The sequence below is a fragment of the Fonsecaea erecta genome (assembly GCF_001651985.1).
Source record: "Fonsecaea erecta strain CBS 125763 chromosome Unknown Scaff4, whole genome shotgun sequence".
In the NCBI taxonomy this organism is placed as follows: domain Eukaryota; kingdom Fungi; phylum Ascomycota; class Eurotiomycetes; order Chaetothyriales; family Herpotrichiellaceae; genus Fonsecaea; species Fonsecaea erecta.
Window position 1 is genome coordinate 2,248,413 of NW_017387247.1, and position 17,982 is coordinate 2,266,394.

General features: G+C 52.9%; 5 protein-coding genes across 5 annotated transcripts; 1 reads left to right on the forward strand and 4 right to left on the reverse strand.

Moving 5' to 3' along the window:
* Positions 1 to 681: 681 nt before the first annotated feature.
* On the reverse strand, positions 682 to 3,151 carry AYL99_05585 (hypothetical protein; the record flags this gene model as incomplete). The annotated part of the gene is made up of 6 exons (XM_018837097.1): positions 682 to 1,381; positions 1,440 to 1,796; positions 1,854 to 2,024; positions 2,079 to 2,230; positions 2,289 to 2,855; positions 2,942 to 3,151. The coding sequence occupies 6 exons, from the start codon at positions 3,149 to 3,151 to the stop codon at positions 682 to 684; spliced, it is 2,157 nt and encodes a 718-aa protein (XP_018693950.1).
* Positions 3,152 to 3,927: 776 nt separating this feature from the next.
* AYL99_05586 (hypothetical protein) lies at positions 3,928 to 7,012 on the reverse strand (the record flags this gene model as incomplete). The annotated part of the gene is made up of 2 exons (XM_018837098.1): positions 3,928 to 6,610; positions 6,723 to 7,012. 2 exons carry the CDS (start codon positions 7,010 to 7,012, stop codon positions 3,928 to 3,930), a joined length of 2,973 nt encoding a protein of 990 aa, XP_018693951.1.
* A 1,005-nt stretch (positions 7,013 to 8,017) lies between these two features.
* On the reverse strand, positions 8,018 to 8,920 carry AYL99_05587 (GTP-binding protein rhoA; the record flags this gene model as incomplete). The annotated part of the gene is made up of 5 exons (XM_018837099.1): positions 8,018 to 8,170; positions 8,240 to 8,374; positions 8,433 to 8,630; positions 8,761 to 8,788; positions 8,853 to 8,920. The coding sequence occupies 5 exons, from the start codon at positions 8,918 to 8,920 to the stop codon at positions 8,018 to 8,020; spliced, it is 582 nt and encodes a 193-aa protein (XP_018693952.1).
* Positions 8,921 to 10,987: 2,067 nt separating this feature from the next.
* On the reverse strand, positions 10,988 to 11,785 carry AYL99_05588 (hypothetical protein; the record flags this gene model as incomplete). Its single annotated transcript, XM_018837100.1, has 1 exon — positions 10,988 to 11,785. The coding sequence occupies one exon, from the start codon at positions 11,783 to 11,785 to the stop codon at positions 10,988 to 10,990; it is 798 nt and encodes a 265-aa protein (XP_018693953.1).
* A 2,566-nt stretch (positions 11,786 to 14,351) lies between these two features.
* AYL99_05589 (hypothetical protein) lies at positions 14,352 to 17,814 on the forward strand (the record flags this gene model as incomplete). Its single annotated transcript, XM_018837101.1, has 2 exons — positions 14,352 to 14,703; positions 14,762 to 17,814. 2 exons carry the CDS (start codon positions 14,352 to 14,354, stop codon positions 17,812 to 17,814), a joined length of 3,405 nt encoding a protein of 1,134 aa, XP_018693954.1.
* Between the last annotated feature and the right edge of the window lie 168 nt (positions 17,815 to 17,982).

Below are 17,982 nucleotides of genomic sequence, written 5' to 3' on the forward strand. Positions count from 1 at the left end.
ACGAGATCCTTCAACTTGGACCTATTCTCCGATAGTGTTGGCCCTGCCATGTTCACCAGATGTCAATTGCTTGCTGCAGGATTTAGTCTGTGACGCGTCGAACGCGCAGGGTAATTGTGTGTCACGGAGGGTCCGGCTGGGACCCCTCGACGGTATACTCTGAGAGTCAGGGAAAGGACAAACTGTAAAACAACAATAGCTGGCGCATTGGGATCCCCATGATTGTCGTTGGCGGCACAGAAGTATTCGGATATAGAGAGCGGCACATGGAGAGACTAGAGACTCGGCACTGGAAAACCATGATATCATGATGTCGTTATGGCGTAGCACCAGGCACCACGGCAAGCAAGATCCCCGTTGATCGTTGATCGACGATCGACAATCACGGACAGGCCCATGCATATGTATACGCGTTGTCGCCCAAATTGTTGTCGGACGAGGAAAGGGAAATGGACAGGACAAAGCCACAGCCATAGCCACGATTTCTAACATCGACTGCGTGAGAAAGTAAAGAGTGTCGACAAACTTGTCGCGGATCTCTGAAAGGCATCGATCTCACTCTGTTCCTTGAGTTTTTTCTGGCCAGTCATGAGGCCTTTTGTCCCAGCATGGAAAGAGAATAGCCATCAGAGGGCCCTGGGACCACTTGTCCAGCATAATCCGTATCGACAGTAAACCCCTTCAACCATCCTTCCGTCGTCCCTTGTCCGTTATTTGGCCGTCGCCAGAGGCTTCAGCGCCCTCGGCGTGCTCTTCCTCGTGCAAGCCCATGTCCGCCCATTTCTCGAGTAACGAGCTCAACTCGGTGTCGGGATCTTCCTTGATGAGCACGTGGTTGGGATATTTGGAGCTGAAGGTGAGGTGTTCTTGGCCGGCCCAGGCAATGTCCTTCACGATGACTGTCAGCTTCTCCAGGAGAGGTTTGCTGACTCCGCCGGGCGGCGTAGGTCCATCCCCAGCGGCAGCCAGCTTGTCTTCCGCCGTCTTCAGTAACATGTGCGTGACACCCTTGACTAGTTGCCGCTGCCTCGAACATCCCACCAGGACCCGCATGACCTCCAGCAGCAGTTCCTCCTCGACCTCAGAGTTGAGGTTTCCAGATAGCAGGAAACTAGCTGCGAGGATGCCAGATTGTGGCGTCAGAACGGTGAAGAAGCGAGGTCCATAGACAGCGTCTGATTTTTGGATGATCCGTATCGTGACCGTGACGATCTGCATACACTTCTCCTTGGCCTCACGGGTGATCTGGTCCAGTTCGTCCCGGCCTGGACTTTTCCCTGTCGCCGAGTCATTTTCGGGCACGTTATTGGGCTTCGACGCACTCGGGGGTGGTGGGATCGTCCAATTCCACAGATGCAGCCGGAAATGATGAAAACTCAATCTATGGCAGGGGTCAGCTTGCTAACGTGAACCGAGGAGCAGAGGGACAGGGTCAATACGCCAAATCGATGGTGGTCGGAGCCAGCACAAATGTTGGGTCGTCCACCTGGAACCGCTGAGGTATAGACTGATACCATTCCAACATTTTCCTGTCCAGATCTCGAGCCGCATGAAGCTTTTCTAGGGCGTTCATTTTAGCAAATTCGGCAAAGGCAAGAGACTGCATATCACTCGCATAAATGTACAGCTCACACATGTAGTGGTAGAGGGCGTGAAGCGGCAGCTCAATGGGATCTCCAGCCTTCGGATAAGGTGACCAGGATGTGAGATGGTTGCGCCAAACTTCGGAAGCGTATGGCGCCTCAAGAGATGGCTTTGGCATCATCGGGGCAACCAGGAATCCCGTACCAAATCCCCTGATGGTCAAGTCAATCAAAAAGCCAGGACTCAATCGACGGGGGGTGGATGCTGACGTTGCATAAATGTGCGCCGCCCACTGCACAATCTGGAGGGACCGCCGGAAATCATCAGACGATGTCGCGTTTTTGCTGGGTTTCTGATATTGACGAAGAAGCTCGGGCATCATGACCTCAAGCTGTTTCAAGGAGGTAAGGCTGACTCTGTCCTTGCCAATAAAAGCTTGCCTATTCCATGGCTTCAACACTGGTCTCGCTGGAACTGACTCGCGGTAGACTCACATCATGATCATAATAGTAAACCCTTGGATATTGGTTAGTGTTGGCTTAGCGGCTTCGAACGTCCAAAGCCGATGAGCCTCGTTGTAAAAATGGAGTCCTCGCGAGCCCGCATCCCCCTGCGTCGCAAAGGCCAAAGGGTGGTCCGAGAAAAACTGCTCACCACGGTCAGCAAACCTACTCTCGCACGCATCGTGTCGACAAGCCACCCACGCAAGCCATCCCCAGGACCGCATTGGCCAAGAAAGGTGAGCAGTACGGGGACTGCAGATCCCCCGCAACCATGGCTTCAAGAAACAACTTCTCGTCGAAGTTGTGGTAGTAGAAATGATACCAATTAAGGTAGGCCGAGACTAGATGGGAGACGAACAGGTCATCTTTCGTGACGGTAGTCCATGGAACGGCAGGGACCCGGAACGTAGGCTCGTCAGTCAGCTCACTAATTGCGAGCATGCGACGTATTCCGCCACCACCTTCAGGAGGAGGAGTGGCAGACAGAGCTGCCCGTGTCTCGTTTGCTACGGGCCCTGGATGTGCGTCGAGAAACTCGAGGATCTCCTCGAGGGGCCCATCTCGCTTGATCAAGTCAAGCAACTGTCGTGCCTCTGGGCTTGACGAGTTCCGGAGACTGATCAGGATCCTGTCCAGAGCGTTGCTGCGAAGTTCGAGTTCCTCAAGCCTCCTTTTGCGGGCCTGCTTCCTTCTCCCATCTTGTGATGGGTCGAAGACGCACACTCTGTTGTTCGTGAGGCAATTTGAACAGGGTTGGCGTTGATCACACTAATACCACGATCAGGTCGACTGTCGATCGGAGTATCTCGAGGCTGGTGGGTTTGTTGGATGGGGTTACGGTATGGCTAGCTTACCTTCCGTTTCGAGGCTTTGCAGGCCTGGCATGCAACAGAAGCATTCTTCTTGACTGTGCGCTGTGCGCTTGCGGTAGGAAGACCCGCAGAGCTTGGGTCCTTGCCCACCACAGCTGAAGACCGCGACGGAGCGGAGGATGGCATCACGCCTGGCCCCTCGGGAGCCTGTGGCAACGGTTGGGCCTCGTGCTGATTTCGGCAGCGAGGCATGGAAGTTACAGCAGAGCCGTAGCTAGTGATGGAGGAAGGAGAAGGACGAAGCTGGATGTTGGATTATCAACAATTAGAGGGCCATCCCGGCAATTGCCCACCAGCACCAGAAGAGCAACACAGTCGATCCCACTGGCCAGTTGTACAGAGTTGTCCTGGTCCTGGACAATCAGCTCGAGTTAGAAACTAAGCGCTCGGGCACACCCTCAGCGTAACCGGGTCATGCAGAGAAGAGCAATTCCTCACGCCGTAGGCCTGGCAAAGCGGAAACATAACTCCACCAGATGGAAAAAGGGTCCTGGATGACTGGCGTGGCGTCCGGTATCTACCCCGGTTGCCAATGGCGTCTAGGCTGTTCCCAGTAATTGTAGGATGTTCGTCTGCACTAACCAACCATTTCTGGAGAGCTGCAGGAGGGAAAACCATACCACCCCATGTCTGACCCTTGAGACGATGTGACAAGTTCGCCTCTGAACGAACGACCGTCGTTCTCTGTGCAGGTAGGGCCTTGGGGACTTCCAATGAGCTCTCGCGTACAGGGGGATCAATCAGAACGTGGTCATCGTGGCATTTGGTCTCTATCACGGAGGGGTTTCCTCAGGATTTCTCTGACCAGAGACTATGCAGCCCACTTTGTGGAGTAAAGACTGCTTGTAAAATCAAATCACCTTGCTCGGTAGGATGAAGTACTGGACTATTCTTACCTCGACCAGGTTGACCGCTCATGCACGCCAGACACATATATGTATATATATCCCTGCACCATGGATAAAGCCTCAAACACTCAATCGAATCAACGCCTCAACCCACCTTCTAGTGTCTACTCCCAGGCCCTCCGTCACGCCCTTGGCAGTTGTGCTTCCAGGCGCCCCAATAATGCCAGACATTGCACGTCCACCCCCGCTGACTTCTCGACTGCGAGGTTGATCACGAAGGAGCCATTTCCCAGAAAGGTGAGAACTTACACCCTCGGATCTGGAGCGGGACGTGTCTCTGCTTGTCGAATTGCGTTCATGAGAAGACCTTCTCACAAGAATAGCCTCATGGGTAAAGTCCCCGGTTCTTCTCAATCCACCCCGCCAGGGACGGACTGCACTTTTGTCTTGATTTGCCGAAGGTGTTGCAGCGCCCTCGCTGCCATCTTTCTGTTGCTTTGAAGCCAAGACCTTCATCCACACCACCCACCAGCCTCTTGCTGTTTTGATTGTTCTTTCTAACTCTTCACCATTTGGCTGTGCATTGGTGATACCCGCGTTTTTGTCGCGAGTTGAAGCCCAGATGTTGAGCATATGAGTGTGAACATTCAAAGCCTCAATACGGGTCCAGTCACTCTTGATGATCCTTGTCGAACCTGCATCGCCTGTGCTGGTTTCTGATGACGCAGATCCTATGGGGATCCCAAGCGTGTACCACGAGCCGGAAACTGTGATCGGCCGGGGCTTCTGGTGGGTTCGGTGTAGGCCTTCGGCGGCGAGACTCCCTGGGAGTGGTATGTTTGGAATTGAGGTTCGGAGCGTCGATTTCAGGGGATCGTAGAGAAGATCATATATTTCACCGACATCGTTTGTGTCAGGTGAGGGTCGCGAATTATCCCCATCCTCGAGAACGCCACTTGAGTCTAGGCCCAATGACGCTTTCATTCGTTCCCTCCAGCGTTCCGGGTCCGTGCTTCTCAAGAGACTCTTTTGCAATGGGCCTAGGGTGTGATGTATGGCACGGTAAAAGCCAGGCATTGTCAGATTGGGCGTATGTAACCGGAACAAGAAGACGAAGATGAATGGCTGGTGAACATAGACCGCGACTTGAACCTTTTCATGGGTGACAATCGGACGAATGCCGTCGACAGAGGCCGCCGCACTCGTCTTGTCATTTCTTGACTCTGTATCGTGATCGTTGGAGGTCGCCTGCGACAGGAAGGAAGGGCGTTCTTCTGCATCCAGACGGGAGAACCTGGCTGTCGACATTCCAACAACCAAGGTACGAAGGAAAATCCGGCTCGACGAAGAGTGCGGTGGTGGCTTTGCCTTGGTGGGTTTATCATCACTTCTCTCGTCGTTGGATCCATCCTCAAATTCTGTATTTTCCAGGTCACCAGAGAGACCGATCAGGAATTTACCAATGGACTCCTCGAGCCGTTGAACGAATGGTGTTTCCTCCTCGTCGCTGACGTCTGGAGTCGGATCAAGTTCCTGCAATTGTTCAACCGCAGGTTCTGTATTCTGACATGTGTCTGCTTGACCAGCAGCTTTGTCGTCCGCGACTTGGCCGAAACCCTTGGGACTCAGCGTCCAACTGGTGCCATAGCCAAGGCTGAGATACTTCATCATCTTCTCCGTATTGAATATGGAGGCCTCTTCGGTGGCGGTAAGGCCCGGCTCCGCATCTCCTTCACTCCTGCGGTCGTCGTTTGCGTTGAGGGACTTCGCGTCTAGGTTGGCCAGTGCATTGTCCAAAGATCGCTCTACGGCGCTGACGAGAGGCGGCGGGATGCCTGGTGGTGTTGTATTGTTCTCCATCGCCCTACGACGTAGATCCTGTGATCTGCCTCCCGCGGACCTCACTCTAGGATGTACCGCCTGCGCTTGCCGCTTCGTCTGGTCCTGACCTGGCGCATGAAGTCTGCCTTTGTCCAACTTTCGTCTTTTGCTCCGATGTTTTAGTCGAGATGTCGGGTTCTCACCCACCCCGTAAGCTGCATCGCCGTGCATGTATATGGACTCCATCCACTGGGATACTGTGACCAGGGAGGGCCTTGAGATGCCACCGATGCCAGAAAATATGACGCCATCATCGGCTCTCGCATCCTCGCCATTACCCAACCAAGGCGGCACATCTTGGGAGGTCATGTCCTTGGGTTTCTCCCCGTCTATGCGGTTCGGAGGTGCATCGCCATATCTCCCGACAATAAGGTCGACGAGTCCCTCAGTCCTGCCGGCGAATCCCTCCAGCACTTCTCTCTCACCACTTCCCCATTCTTCTTCGCCAACACCAACACCGAGCTCTCCGCCAGCAGCGAGTTTGACAGCGTCATATATGTCTGTCGCAGGATGACCGTGCAAGAGGACATCCCAATGCCAGATGAACCGCGTCCAGTACTTATGTAAAAGACTACAAAACAGGTCTCGGTTGTTCTCATGCTTTTTCCACAGCTCAGACAACGAAGGCGCGTGGTGGAGCAAGAATCCGCGGTATCCTTGTATGAGCTGTGCGAGGAGCAGAGGTCCCGGAGCAACTTCTCGCGATGAGTATTCGACATCTCCCTTGGACGCGATGCCACCCAAGCCAGTATTGGTCCCTGATTTTGAAGCCTGTTTGTTTCCCGAGGGTGCTCCTGATACAGCACGCAATTGTGTTAGGTGAATGGAGGCGACGATCCACCATTGAGGCTCGACTTCTTTTAGGACAATTCGAGATTTCTCCGTTTCCATAGACTCGAGAGGAATGCCGTTCGAGAAGTTCCTGTACCGAAAAGAGGTCAGGTCATGTTGGTAATCGAGCAGCAAGTGGAACTGAGGGTGGAAGAAAGAAACAAGTATGGAAGGCTGTGAGGCAGTCACAATTGCCCACGTACTTTACAAAGTTCACCATACCTTGTGCTAACCCAACCTGCCGCAATCTGGTATTCTCTTCTTGCCCTTCTTCCTTCTGGTTCCCATTTGGCTGGTTGTCCTGCTCCGAGGTTGCATGGCGATTTCCATCTGCTGCAGATTTTATTTCCGTCTGTTGCTCTCGCTCCACTTCGACATCGTGAGAGTAGTAAAACACGATCTGGTCGCGTAAGGTCTCATCGGTCGGACCAAGAGACGGATTGTATATTGCGAAGTACGACAAGTGAGCGGGGATGACGGTACGAGTGGACATCACGAGCAGGAGCTGCGTCTGCTATGGCGCATCGCAATGTGCACCATGTCCAATTATCACTCAGTACAAAGGGCGAATGTCAGCCAGCCATGTTGAATATCACCATTATTTTGAAGCCTTGCAACCATTGACGCACCTGCGCCGTAGTTCGGGGATTCAGGTCTAGCCTATCGGCAGCGTCTTTACGTCATTAGCGAGACTGCATATTGCACGTGATATTAATCTTGTTTTTGATTTCGAGGAGCACGTGCTCCATCCACGAGATGATTTATAGTTGGATCTTGCATTGGCCTGAGGACGAAGCTCCTAGAGAGATCGTCTATCGAGTACAGGCCCGACAGATACTTGTCACGTTCAGTTAGAAGGTATCACAGACATGCTGTCGCCGATTCCCAGGCCCAACCTCACCAGCTGAGGATGCTTCAAGAGGCAACCGAGGGTTTCACGAAAGAAAGAGAACATCTGAAGCCGGCTAGAGTCACGAGCGCAGACCTCCAAATCTGTTTGACGGCCTCTTTCCGGTACACGACAGAGATCACAAAGATATGACTGGACACGATTTGATTGTATTGCTCGAGAACTCTCTAGTACAACTTGAATAGGCAATAGAAGTGCTAGATTAGACTGTGGAAAGCCCGAAGCCTGAGGACGAAACGCCGTGAATGGATTGCCTATCTCGATGATAACTCGACATGTCTCGACTGTGGAAACGCCGTGATGCTGCCAGTACCATCCGAACTTGATCCATCCCTGGCCTCTGTGCAATTCTTTGTATTGCCTCAATCATCAACCCATCCATCCTTCGCTCGGTAAGGAAACAAAACTAATGTATCAGCGCCCGAAGAGCAGCACACTCAAGCCGCCAACCTAGATCCTTGGTGAAGCCGGAGCAAGAAAATTGCAGTCCTTGATTTGATATCTGAGGATCCCTCTGGCGATATCCTGGTATAGTGTCGGGATTTTGCAGGCGATATGATTTGCAACAAGAAAGGTGGTATGTTCGATCTACAAGATCAAGCATTTCTTGCTCTTTCCGCTCTTGCGAGTCAACAAGGCGGCACGGGTGGCGGACTCAAACACCTCACGGACACCCTGGTTGGTTTTGGCCGAGCATTCGAGGTATTTGTAGGCACCGATCTTCTTGCGCACCTCCTCACCCTAGGATTAATCCAAGTTAGCCCTCACGGTCATCGGCGATGGATTGAGCTCGGACGGTGAGAAACGTACCTGTTCTGGAGTGACAGGCTTCTGCGATGTCTTTGCCAGCTCTTCAATGGTCTTGGGATCGTGTCGTAGATCGCATTTGCACCCAACGAGGATGATAGGAAGGCCTTGGCAGAAGTGAAGAACCTCGGAAATCCACTAATTGGTCATCTTGTCAGCTCGATTGCAGGGGAATGTTCCGGCCATGAGATCATACCTTTTCCTGAACGTTGTCAAGTGAGTCGGGGGAGTCGATGGCAAAACAGATGAGGATGACATGAGAGTCTGGGTACGATAGAGGTCGAAGGCGGTCGTAATCTTCTTGGCCAGCTGTATCCCACAGGGCTAGTTCGACGTGTTTTCCATCGACCTCGACATCGGCAACATAGTTTTCAAAGACAGTGGGGACGTAGACCTGTTGGTTTATGTGTCAGTTGTGTCTGTATAAGTCCAGCTCCTCACCCTTGTCTCGATGGGGTGGTGTCGACAGGTATCACATTGAATGGAAGTAAAGGGATCGGATTGTGTCATGTAGGCATGCGCACCTCAGGGAATGTGCCCTTGGAAAAGACACTGGAGAAGAAGAAGCAGTCAGCGATCCAATTGACATGAGTAGATTGGTGGGTGGTGGACATACATCAACAAACAAGTTTTCCCACAGGCACCATCACCAACGATGACGAGCTTGCGACGGATTTCAGCCATGACGGCTGCTGCGGACAGTGTCAGATAAGACGACTAAAGGATAGCCGAAATGAGGGTATCAAGGAAAGGCCGGCGGTTCAGCAGTCGTTGACAGAGAAGATGGATAAGTTTGCTGGCGCAAGGATGAGGGAAAGAGGGAAGTGTAGGACGGAGATGAGTGTTAAAGAAAGAGGTTGAGAGATGATTGTCAGGGAAGCACCTTTTCGGGGTGAGTTTAGTGGATGTGGCTAAGACACTGGCGCGGGCCTCCAGGCACTGCACTGCACTGAGCTGCGCTGCACTGCACGGGACTGGCACGAGCGGATTGGATAGGTGGTTGCGTGGGTGGGCTTTGACCGTGACTCCTGGCTAACAGACTCTGTGAGAGATGATTGGTGATGATAGTTTGTCGATGAGAGATTGTAGGACAAGAAGGATATCGACAGAGACGGGAGAGGAATGGGCTTTGTCTCAGGGGAGCAGGTCGCGTTAAAAGAAAGACGGACGAATGCACAACTTGTTGTTACAGAGTTACGCACTCCTGGCACCCACCCAAGGGGGGGGAGTCTGAGGATTGGGGGCCTATTGTGAGTCGCATAAACAAGCGCACCCAAGCATCACTGCTATAAGTGCTGCTTAGCAACCGGCAGCCTAGCAGCCTGATCAGCCTGAAGCGCGCCCGCGAACGTGGCCCATGCACCCCCAGCCGCCCCTTAAATTGTTGGGGTTGGTTCTTATCTGTCCCGCTGGAAGGGGAAGAGTCACTCACTCGAATCACTTCCTGTGGGTGCCTACCTTTTCTCTATGACAGTATGGAGTCATTGATCATATTCAAACATCTTGCCTTGAGGCTGGGGGGTCATCTACCTACCGCTTTTCCAATCCCATCATGACACCGTTTGATGATCTTCTGGCCCGTACACCGCACATCCTGGTACGAATCTGCTCAATGCAATGATTACCCTCGAGTGCATGGATCACGTATCCGAAGCCCAACCTCCATGCACAATCAGGCGGTCAGACGGGAAACAAGACGATAACAATGCCTCACCGTCACTGCACCTTCCCCCCGAATCCTCTTCCTCCCTCGCCCGTCGCTTAAGCAGACTTGCACCAGCGTATGCCTGTGCCAAGTTTCGATCGCCCGAAAGAGCCCGCTGATGAGTGCGGGCCATCCCCACGCCCATGCATCGACTTGCAGGGACTTGGCCAGCTGATATTCCAAGAGACGGCCGGGAAGATCAAGAGTGCTGCCTACATGTTGGTCCAAAATGCAACCAAGCCGTCTTGTTGGACGCTTCATCGAAATGCAGATCCCAGCATTCTCCCGCATCGTCGTGCCTAGCCTGGACCTTCTTGTTGACCATTGCTTCCTGACGACTGTTTCTCATCTGCATGGGCAACATCTAAGAGACCGTTGGAGACAGATCTTGACGAGCTGCAAGAGAGATACAGCACGCCTGCCACGTGTTAGAAATTCCACAAATGCTTGTGTGGCTGAAATATCCATCAGACATTTTCCACATGTGTCTGCACGGGTTGAACTTTCGTTCAATCCAGACCGTATCCGTGAAGCTCCTCAAGTCCCAGTGGCTCTGGGCTTCAGCTGAGCAGGGGTACAGCTGACCTGTAGGAATGGTGATACTGGCCAAGGCCCCGGAATCCGGTCGGGCTGCGACAACCTCGCTCATACTCGTGTTGCGCCTTGACCCCCGAACCCGAGTTCGCGAGGCTTTCTCTTATGTTTCAGTGGATGAAATTATGAGCACGTTTGCCTTGCTACTACCACTTGAAGTCCACAAGTCCCTCAAGGCTGAAACGTTCCTTTTTCTATGCACGTGCAAGGCTAGAATCTCGGCCATTCCTTCCGGGGTCTCATCCACAACTTGTTTCTTTGGGCGGACTCTACATCTATCCTAAAAATCCTGATCCCTCTGCGACGGCTGCGTGTCGATATAGTAGGGAACGCATTTGTTTCTCCTGGGAACCTTCTTCGTTACCGCCTGAGAACGCTCGTTGTCACGAGTGAATATACTGGTTCGACTCGACTCGACTCGATCTCTTAAGCAGGCGCACTCTCGACAGCCTTCATGCATAAAACGCTCTCACAGCATCCTCGATGAATGCCACCGTCTCCCCGGGCCTACTCAGCATGGGTGAATGGCCGGCCTCGCATTCCCTTGTCGAGATGTCTGCACCGAGTGCTCGGCATTTCTCCACCATGTGCTCTTGCAGCTCCTTCTTGATGGCATTATCCTCGGTGCATATCAGATACCAAACGGGCACGTCTCGCCAACCGGCATAGACAGAGTCACGCGCACCTCGTATTGCTGCAGAGAACTTGATGAGCTTGGAAGTCCATTTTTCGGCGACTTCGCGGGGCAGGTCGTTGTAGAAATACTTTGCAGGCTCGCCATCGACCTCGGACCAGCCCTCGTCATCGGTCTTGGTTTTCATTCGAGAAATCTTTATCTCCGGATGACTACGCGCAAAGTCCTCGCCCAGATCAGCCAGAGAAGTTTCATTTCCGCTTGGTGTCCACGCAGTGATCTGGATCAGTCCCGACACGTATCCCGACTTCTCACCCTTGCGTTTTGAGGAGTCTTTTCTCGTGAAGCCCTTGACAGCACTGCAACCTGAGATGCCGGCCATGGAGTGGTTGACCAAGACGACATCGTTGCCCTGCTCGATCTCGTCGGCAATGACCTCTTGCAGAGCTGCCACAACAGATGTCATTGATTGGACGGGCTTCTCTCCACCATTGTAGATGATTGTCGGAGCTATGCATTTATAGCCTTTGTTTTGTAGTTCGTTCATGACCGTGTCCCAATATTCTGCAGTGTGCCAGGCGCCGTGGCAAAGGATCAAGGTAGGGAGGGAAGACATCATGGCCTGCTGACAGACTGATCATGCCAGCGCAACAAAACGAGGAGCGGAATAGGATTTTATATGAACTTTTTCGTTCCCCACCTCCACAAACCTCTGTCTTACACTCGTGGGGTTTTCCTGATAGGCACATCCCGGAGAGAACGAGGCAGCATTGAGCATCGGATCTTCGCCGTGTCTGGGGACGACAGCCTCCCGGGCATTGGCCTGAAGTTGGGATCTGACGGCAGATACATCGCGAGGCCCCCCCCGGTATTGCTGACCCATCCAACCTTCACACATGTAAACCACGACGCATTGCCCAGAAAGGTGCTTGCTCTTCTACGTTAGCTCTCTATTACGGAGCTGAGGCATTCACACTTGACCAGAAAGGCGCGAGGGAGCTTACAATCGCAGATCCTTTGCGCAACAACGACGATCCGATGCGGCCCCGACACAGGGAACGAGTTTAATTCAGCCACACTGTGGCACCTGCACCACTCTTGGCAGCTCTGATCGGTGCCTCGTCCTTGTTGGACTGGAGTGTACCAGCCCAAGTTGCACCATGTTAAGACTCTCGGTCTAAGGTCATGCGTTGGGCTAGGGTATGCGCCAACTGGTGACACACGGCACCGCACCAGAACCTCAGACAAATGTGCCAAAAGCCTCTTCCCTTCGCAATGGTATGTATCTCAGGAGTTAGCATGTTGTCTCAAGCCCTGCTTGGGAGGTACCGGAAGCCTCTCTTTCCAGCAACCCAACGATGACATCAACTGGAGCACCGGTGACTGATAAAGACCGGGCACTCAGTAATGCTCATTGCTGCAACGAGTTCAAATGCCAAGAATGAAGATGAAGTATGGAGTTCAACACCAAAGAGATTTGGTCCTTTCAAACATGGCAAGTATAATGGGGTGAATCCACAGATGTTGAACATATCTTTTTGGCTCGTTCTGTTATTTACTACCGACTTTTCGTCGCATGGTCAGAGAATGTCAATCGTATGGGAATCACCTTGAAAGCCGCGATGAAAAGTACTGGAGGATTTTGGAGAACACCATACACTTACGTGGCCCAAATTTGTTCCAAATATTTGCCACTGGATCAAGTCGGCGAGCATGGAAGCCAGCACTGTCGCGTCAGAGTGGTCGTGGACGCCTACTGTCCACGCCGAAGCCGATCAGCGAATAACTGAATACAATTCATGCCGAAAGACGCGTTACAACACGGTGACTATGCGCGAATTCAAGGTGGGAAGCAGCATTCCTTCCTAGGTAGAGGGGCCCTATCGAGCAATATCACCGTATGCGAGGAAATTTCGAAAGAGTAATGGAAACTCAAAAGCCCAAGGATTTGGGTGACATGACACAGCCGATGCCAACTTTATGGTTATACATAGGTGAGCAGTGACAACCTGGCATTGGATTCAACCTGCTCCTTGCCCATGTGCGGATTGACTTATAATGGCGGTGCAGAAAATGCCTCATACTGCAGTCTGCCTCTTGTTTCTCCTTTGGGCGATGCCGTCTTACAATTGCAGTTTTTGTGGGCATGGTAGTCTTCGGCAAACCCACAAACCTGTCTCTTTCTGGATTTCTGAAGCTCATCATCGTGCGGATCTTGAGGGCACGTCTGGTGCAAGGGTAGAAAGGGGGTATTGCAAGCGACAAGAGGTCAGAGCGAGAAGATTAACGAGGTGCTGGAAGGAGCAAAAAAAAATCCCGCCTTGCAGGGTCGGCCTGTGGGCTTTGCTTGCTCGACAACGTCTCCGTCGCCCAATCCCCAGCTTTTCTATTCTCCACAAAAGCTCGAGTCTTGTCTGGGATCATGGTTTTGCTCAAAGGTGTATCCCAGAATCCTCTCATTGTGCATGGAGATGAGCGAGCAAGCTGACTTGCCTGAGCCAATGGTTTGGGTCGCATCAAGCATAGCCACGCCATACACGCTAGGACTTGTGGATAGCTTGACATTGCCGAATATTGGTCTTTCGCAGACTGAGTTTGGGTGGCTCTGACAGCCAGATTTGCCCTGGATACGAGCATGTGCGGGAGTCCACCGGCAAGACGGAACAGAAGCAGTCTGTGGCATCTAGGCAACTTTGGGCAATGTTCCTCAGGAATGCTCTTCTTGCGGCTGAATCCCTCTATTGCACCACCCTCCCACCACATCATTACAGCCTCTGACTTACCATTTCTCGTTAAATTTGAGGCATTTTGCCTACAAATACCCGGATCCTGTTTGTTGTTCTCCATATTTCCCCTGAGCGTCAGTTTGGGCTGGGTGGGCCCGTGCGCCTCTACTAGCTCTATCAATCCTGGGTGCGTTGACCATTCCACGGGCTTTGTTGACCTCGCCCAAGTCTTGCAGCTACCTTGCTCGTCGGCACAGGTAGCTCAACTAGAGGAGCGGTAGGAGTGATACATGTGCTCCCCAGCTATGGTGCCAGCTCATATATCAAGGTAGGCCAGAGCAGGTCTCTCTCTCTCGTTCGTCTCAATCTCGTCCCTCCTCCCTTCCTACCCTCATCTTCCTCTTGCTTCTGGCGTTCATCTCCTGCAGCAGAGGCTTGCCTTTGTATCTCGTCAATATGGTGGCCACAGACGCTATTTGTGGCAGCACTGAAAAAGTCACCGTGGTTGGGGATCTGTCCAACCACAACGACGAAGAGCTCAACCCTATTCTCGCCGCAAGACGCCGCATCCGATACATCGACGATGACGAGGAGAATGGTGGTCCATCTGCCGTCATCGACGTTGGCCATCCGCTGAAGAGGCGAGGCTCAACCTACTCTGTACATTCACTCTCCAGCGTCCGCAGCGGACAGCGCGTCGTCGACCCCTCCGTCATCCTGCCAGTTCAATACCGCACTCTTAGCTATGATATCACCAATGTCAAGGCAATCGAGAGTGCAACGAACGCTCGTGAAAAGGCCGCAGTTGGTGAGTTATACCTGGTATACCCTGACGATATGAAATTTTGCTAACTGCTTCTTTGCAGACGTGGGAGGCCTTGAGTGGCATTTACTCACCCCTCGAGAGATTTGCATTCGGTTGAAGACTTCTACAGACACCGGTCTCTCGCCTTCCGCTGTGAAAGAAAAGATTGCTGAATATGGTCGCAACGTGCCCTCCCCTCCGCCGTCGAAGTTGGGCGAGAAGCTGTTCGGCTATTTCTTTGGAGGGTTTGGCTCTATTTTGCTGGGCGGCAGCGTCCTCGTCTTCGTCTCGTGGAAGCCTTTGGGCCAACCGCCTGCGGTGGCCAATCTTGCACTGGGCATCGTCCTTGCGGCCGTCTTCTTCATCCAGGCTGCATTCAACGCCTGGCAGGACTTTTCGTCGTCCAGGGTCATGAAAAGCATCACTGGAATGCTGCCTGAAGCCTGCCGCGTTCTCCGCGATGGAATCAAGCAAACCATCCAAGGCCCTGACGTTGTTCCCGGTGACGTCCTCTACTTCAAAGCTGGCGATAAACTGCCCGCCGACATCCGATTCATTGATGTCTCGACGGATGCCAAGTTTGACAGGAGCATCTTGACTGGAGAATCGCTTCCATTGGCTGCTGTCACCGAGTCTCACGAGCCCAACTACCTCGAGACAAGGTGTATCGGCATGCAAGGCACTCACTGTACCTCCGGTAGCGGCGTCGGCATCGTTGTGTCTACTGGCGACGAGACTGTCTTTGGCCACATTGCCAGATTGACCAGCCAGCCCTCAACCGGCAGGACGAATCTACAGAAAGAGGTGCTGCGCTTCGTCTTCATCATTGTCGGCCTGATGGTCTTCATGAACATCATTGTCATAGCAGTCTGGGCCGGGTACATACGACAAGAACACCACAGCTATATCAACGTACCCACCCTCATTGTCGACATCGTCAGTGTGGCCATTGCATTTGTCCCTGAGGGCTTGCCCATTGCCCTCACGGCGTCGCTCACAATCACGGCCAACATCATGAAGAAGAACAACATTCTCTGCAAGTCGCTGAAGACAGTCGAGACTCTCGGTTCCGTTTCCGTCCTCTTGTCCGACAAGACCGGGACGTTGACGAAAAATCAAATGGTTGTGACCGATTGTCTGATCGGGTTCAGCACCATGACCGCGGAAGAAGCATCTCAAGACATGGCAATGGAAGATACTAACGCCAAGTCGAAGAAAGTCGCACTTCAACAATTGCGGGTGTTGTCAGCGGTATGCAATGCTGGAGAGTTTGATCCGACCACGATTCATCTCCCCCTGCCACAGAGAAAAATCATCGCAGATGCAACCGACCAAGCCATCTTGCGGCTCTCTGAGAGTCTTGGTCCTGTCACGCAGTCCCGCGACATGTGGCGCAAGAGATTCGACCTGGCCTTCAACTCGAAGAATAAATTTGCATTGCGGGTCGTTTCTCCCGAGAATGCGGCGGCGGTTTCAGCAACCATGAGTACCTCTGAAACAGACTCCTTTGACGTTGAGAGCGACTTGTTGTTGATGATCAAGGGTGCCCCGGACATTCTTCTTCCCAGATGCTCGAGGTACGTCGGAGAAGATGGCCGGGTCCACGGTCTCGATGACGGCGTTCGATCATCCATGGAAGCCACCAAAGATGCATGGTCTAGCCAGGGCAAACGAGTCCTTCTGCTAGCCCGCAAGATTCTTCCGGCGAGCACGGTGCAATCGGCGCCTAATGACAACACATTCGAGGCAGAAGCTCTACGGCACGCCGGAGCTGGACTCACTCTGATATCCATGGTGGGGATTGTTGATCCGCCTAGAGATGAGGTGCCGAGTGTTATCCAGACTCTTCGCCGTGCAGGCATTCGCACAATGATGGTCACTGGCGACTTCAAGTTGACGGCCCAAGCCATCGCTCGGTCGTGCGGTATCATCACCGTCACCGACAGTGAGATTCATTCGGTTGACAACCTCCCTCGATTCCCCCTTCAAGACGTAGTCGAGAAGACGCGCCAGAAAAAGTCGAACCGGCTGCCCTCGGAGAACAAGGCTATCGTATTGACGGGCTCTGACCTGTTGACGCTCCTCCCACACCAATGGTCCACCCTTACGACCCAATACAGCGAGATTGTCTTTTCACGCACGACGCCGGACCAGAAGTTGCGCATCGTCCGGGAATTCCAGTCCCAAGCTTTCGTCGTGGCAATGACCGGCGATGGTGTCAACGACGCCCCCAGTCTCAAACAAGCAGATATCGGTATTTCCCCCGCTTCCGGATCTGATATTGCGATCGAAGCGTCCGACATGGTTCTCTTGGGCTCGTTCTCCGCCATTCCGGAGGCCGTCTTGTACGGCCGCGTGGTCTTCGACAACCTCAAAAAGACCATCGCGTATCTTCTGCCCGCAGGTTCATTCTCGGAGTTCTGGCCGGTGATGACGAGCGTCGTCTTCGGTCTCCCTCAGGTCCTCTCCAGCTTTCTCATGATCATCATCTGCTGTTTCACCGACTGCGTCGCTGCCACGATGCTCGCGTACGAGAAGCCCGAGGCCAATGTCATGCTGCGCCCGCCACGGGATATCCACAAAGATCGTCTCGTGGATTGGCGGCTGTTGCTGCAGGCGTACGGCTTGGTCGGCATGCTGGAATCGATCTGCTCGTTCGCCATGAGCTTTTGGTACCTACAACGCCATGGCCTTCCGTTCGGCACGCTGTGGTTCTCCTTCGGCAACATTCCCATTCCAGCGGGTCAGACCGAGGCCGATGTGTCGTACCACCTGACTGTGGCAAGCTCGATCTACTTCGTCACGCTCGTGGTGATGCAGTGGTTCAATGTCATGGCCCTGCGAACCCGCCACCTTTCCATCTTCTCGCATCCACCCATATTCAACTCCAAGACACGGAACCTGCTACTTTTCCCAGCCATTCTCTTTGCTCTTGTCGTCGCACTGATATTCACCCTTGTGCCGGGCATAGACTACCTTGGATGCGAGAAAGTCCCGGTCGAACACTGGTTCATTCCCATGACATTCGGCATCGGGCTCTTGAGTCTGGACGAGTTGAGAAAGATGGTTGTGAGGAAATATCCCAACGGCATCGTAGCGAAGATAGCGTGGTAAGAAGCAGCCTCTGATGAGAGCCAGCGGTCTCCCGTGAACTGGTGAGTAAGAAAAGATGTTCAGATACCGAGCAGTAGGCGGGGTACAGCCAGCATGCATTACAAAAGCTATCTACGAAATATAAATTGCTCAAAGTCTTGTGACGACAGCATTGCCCTTTCATGCCTT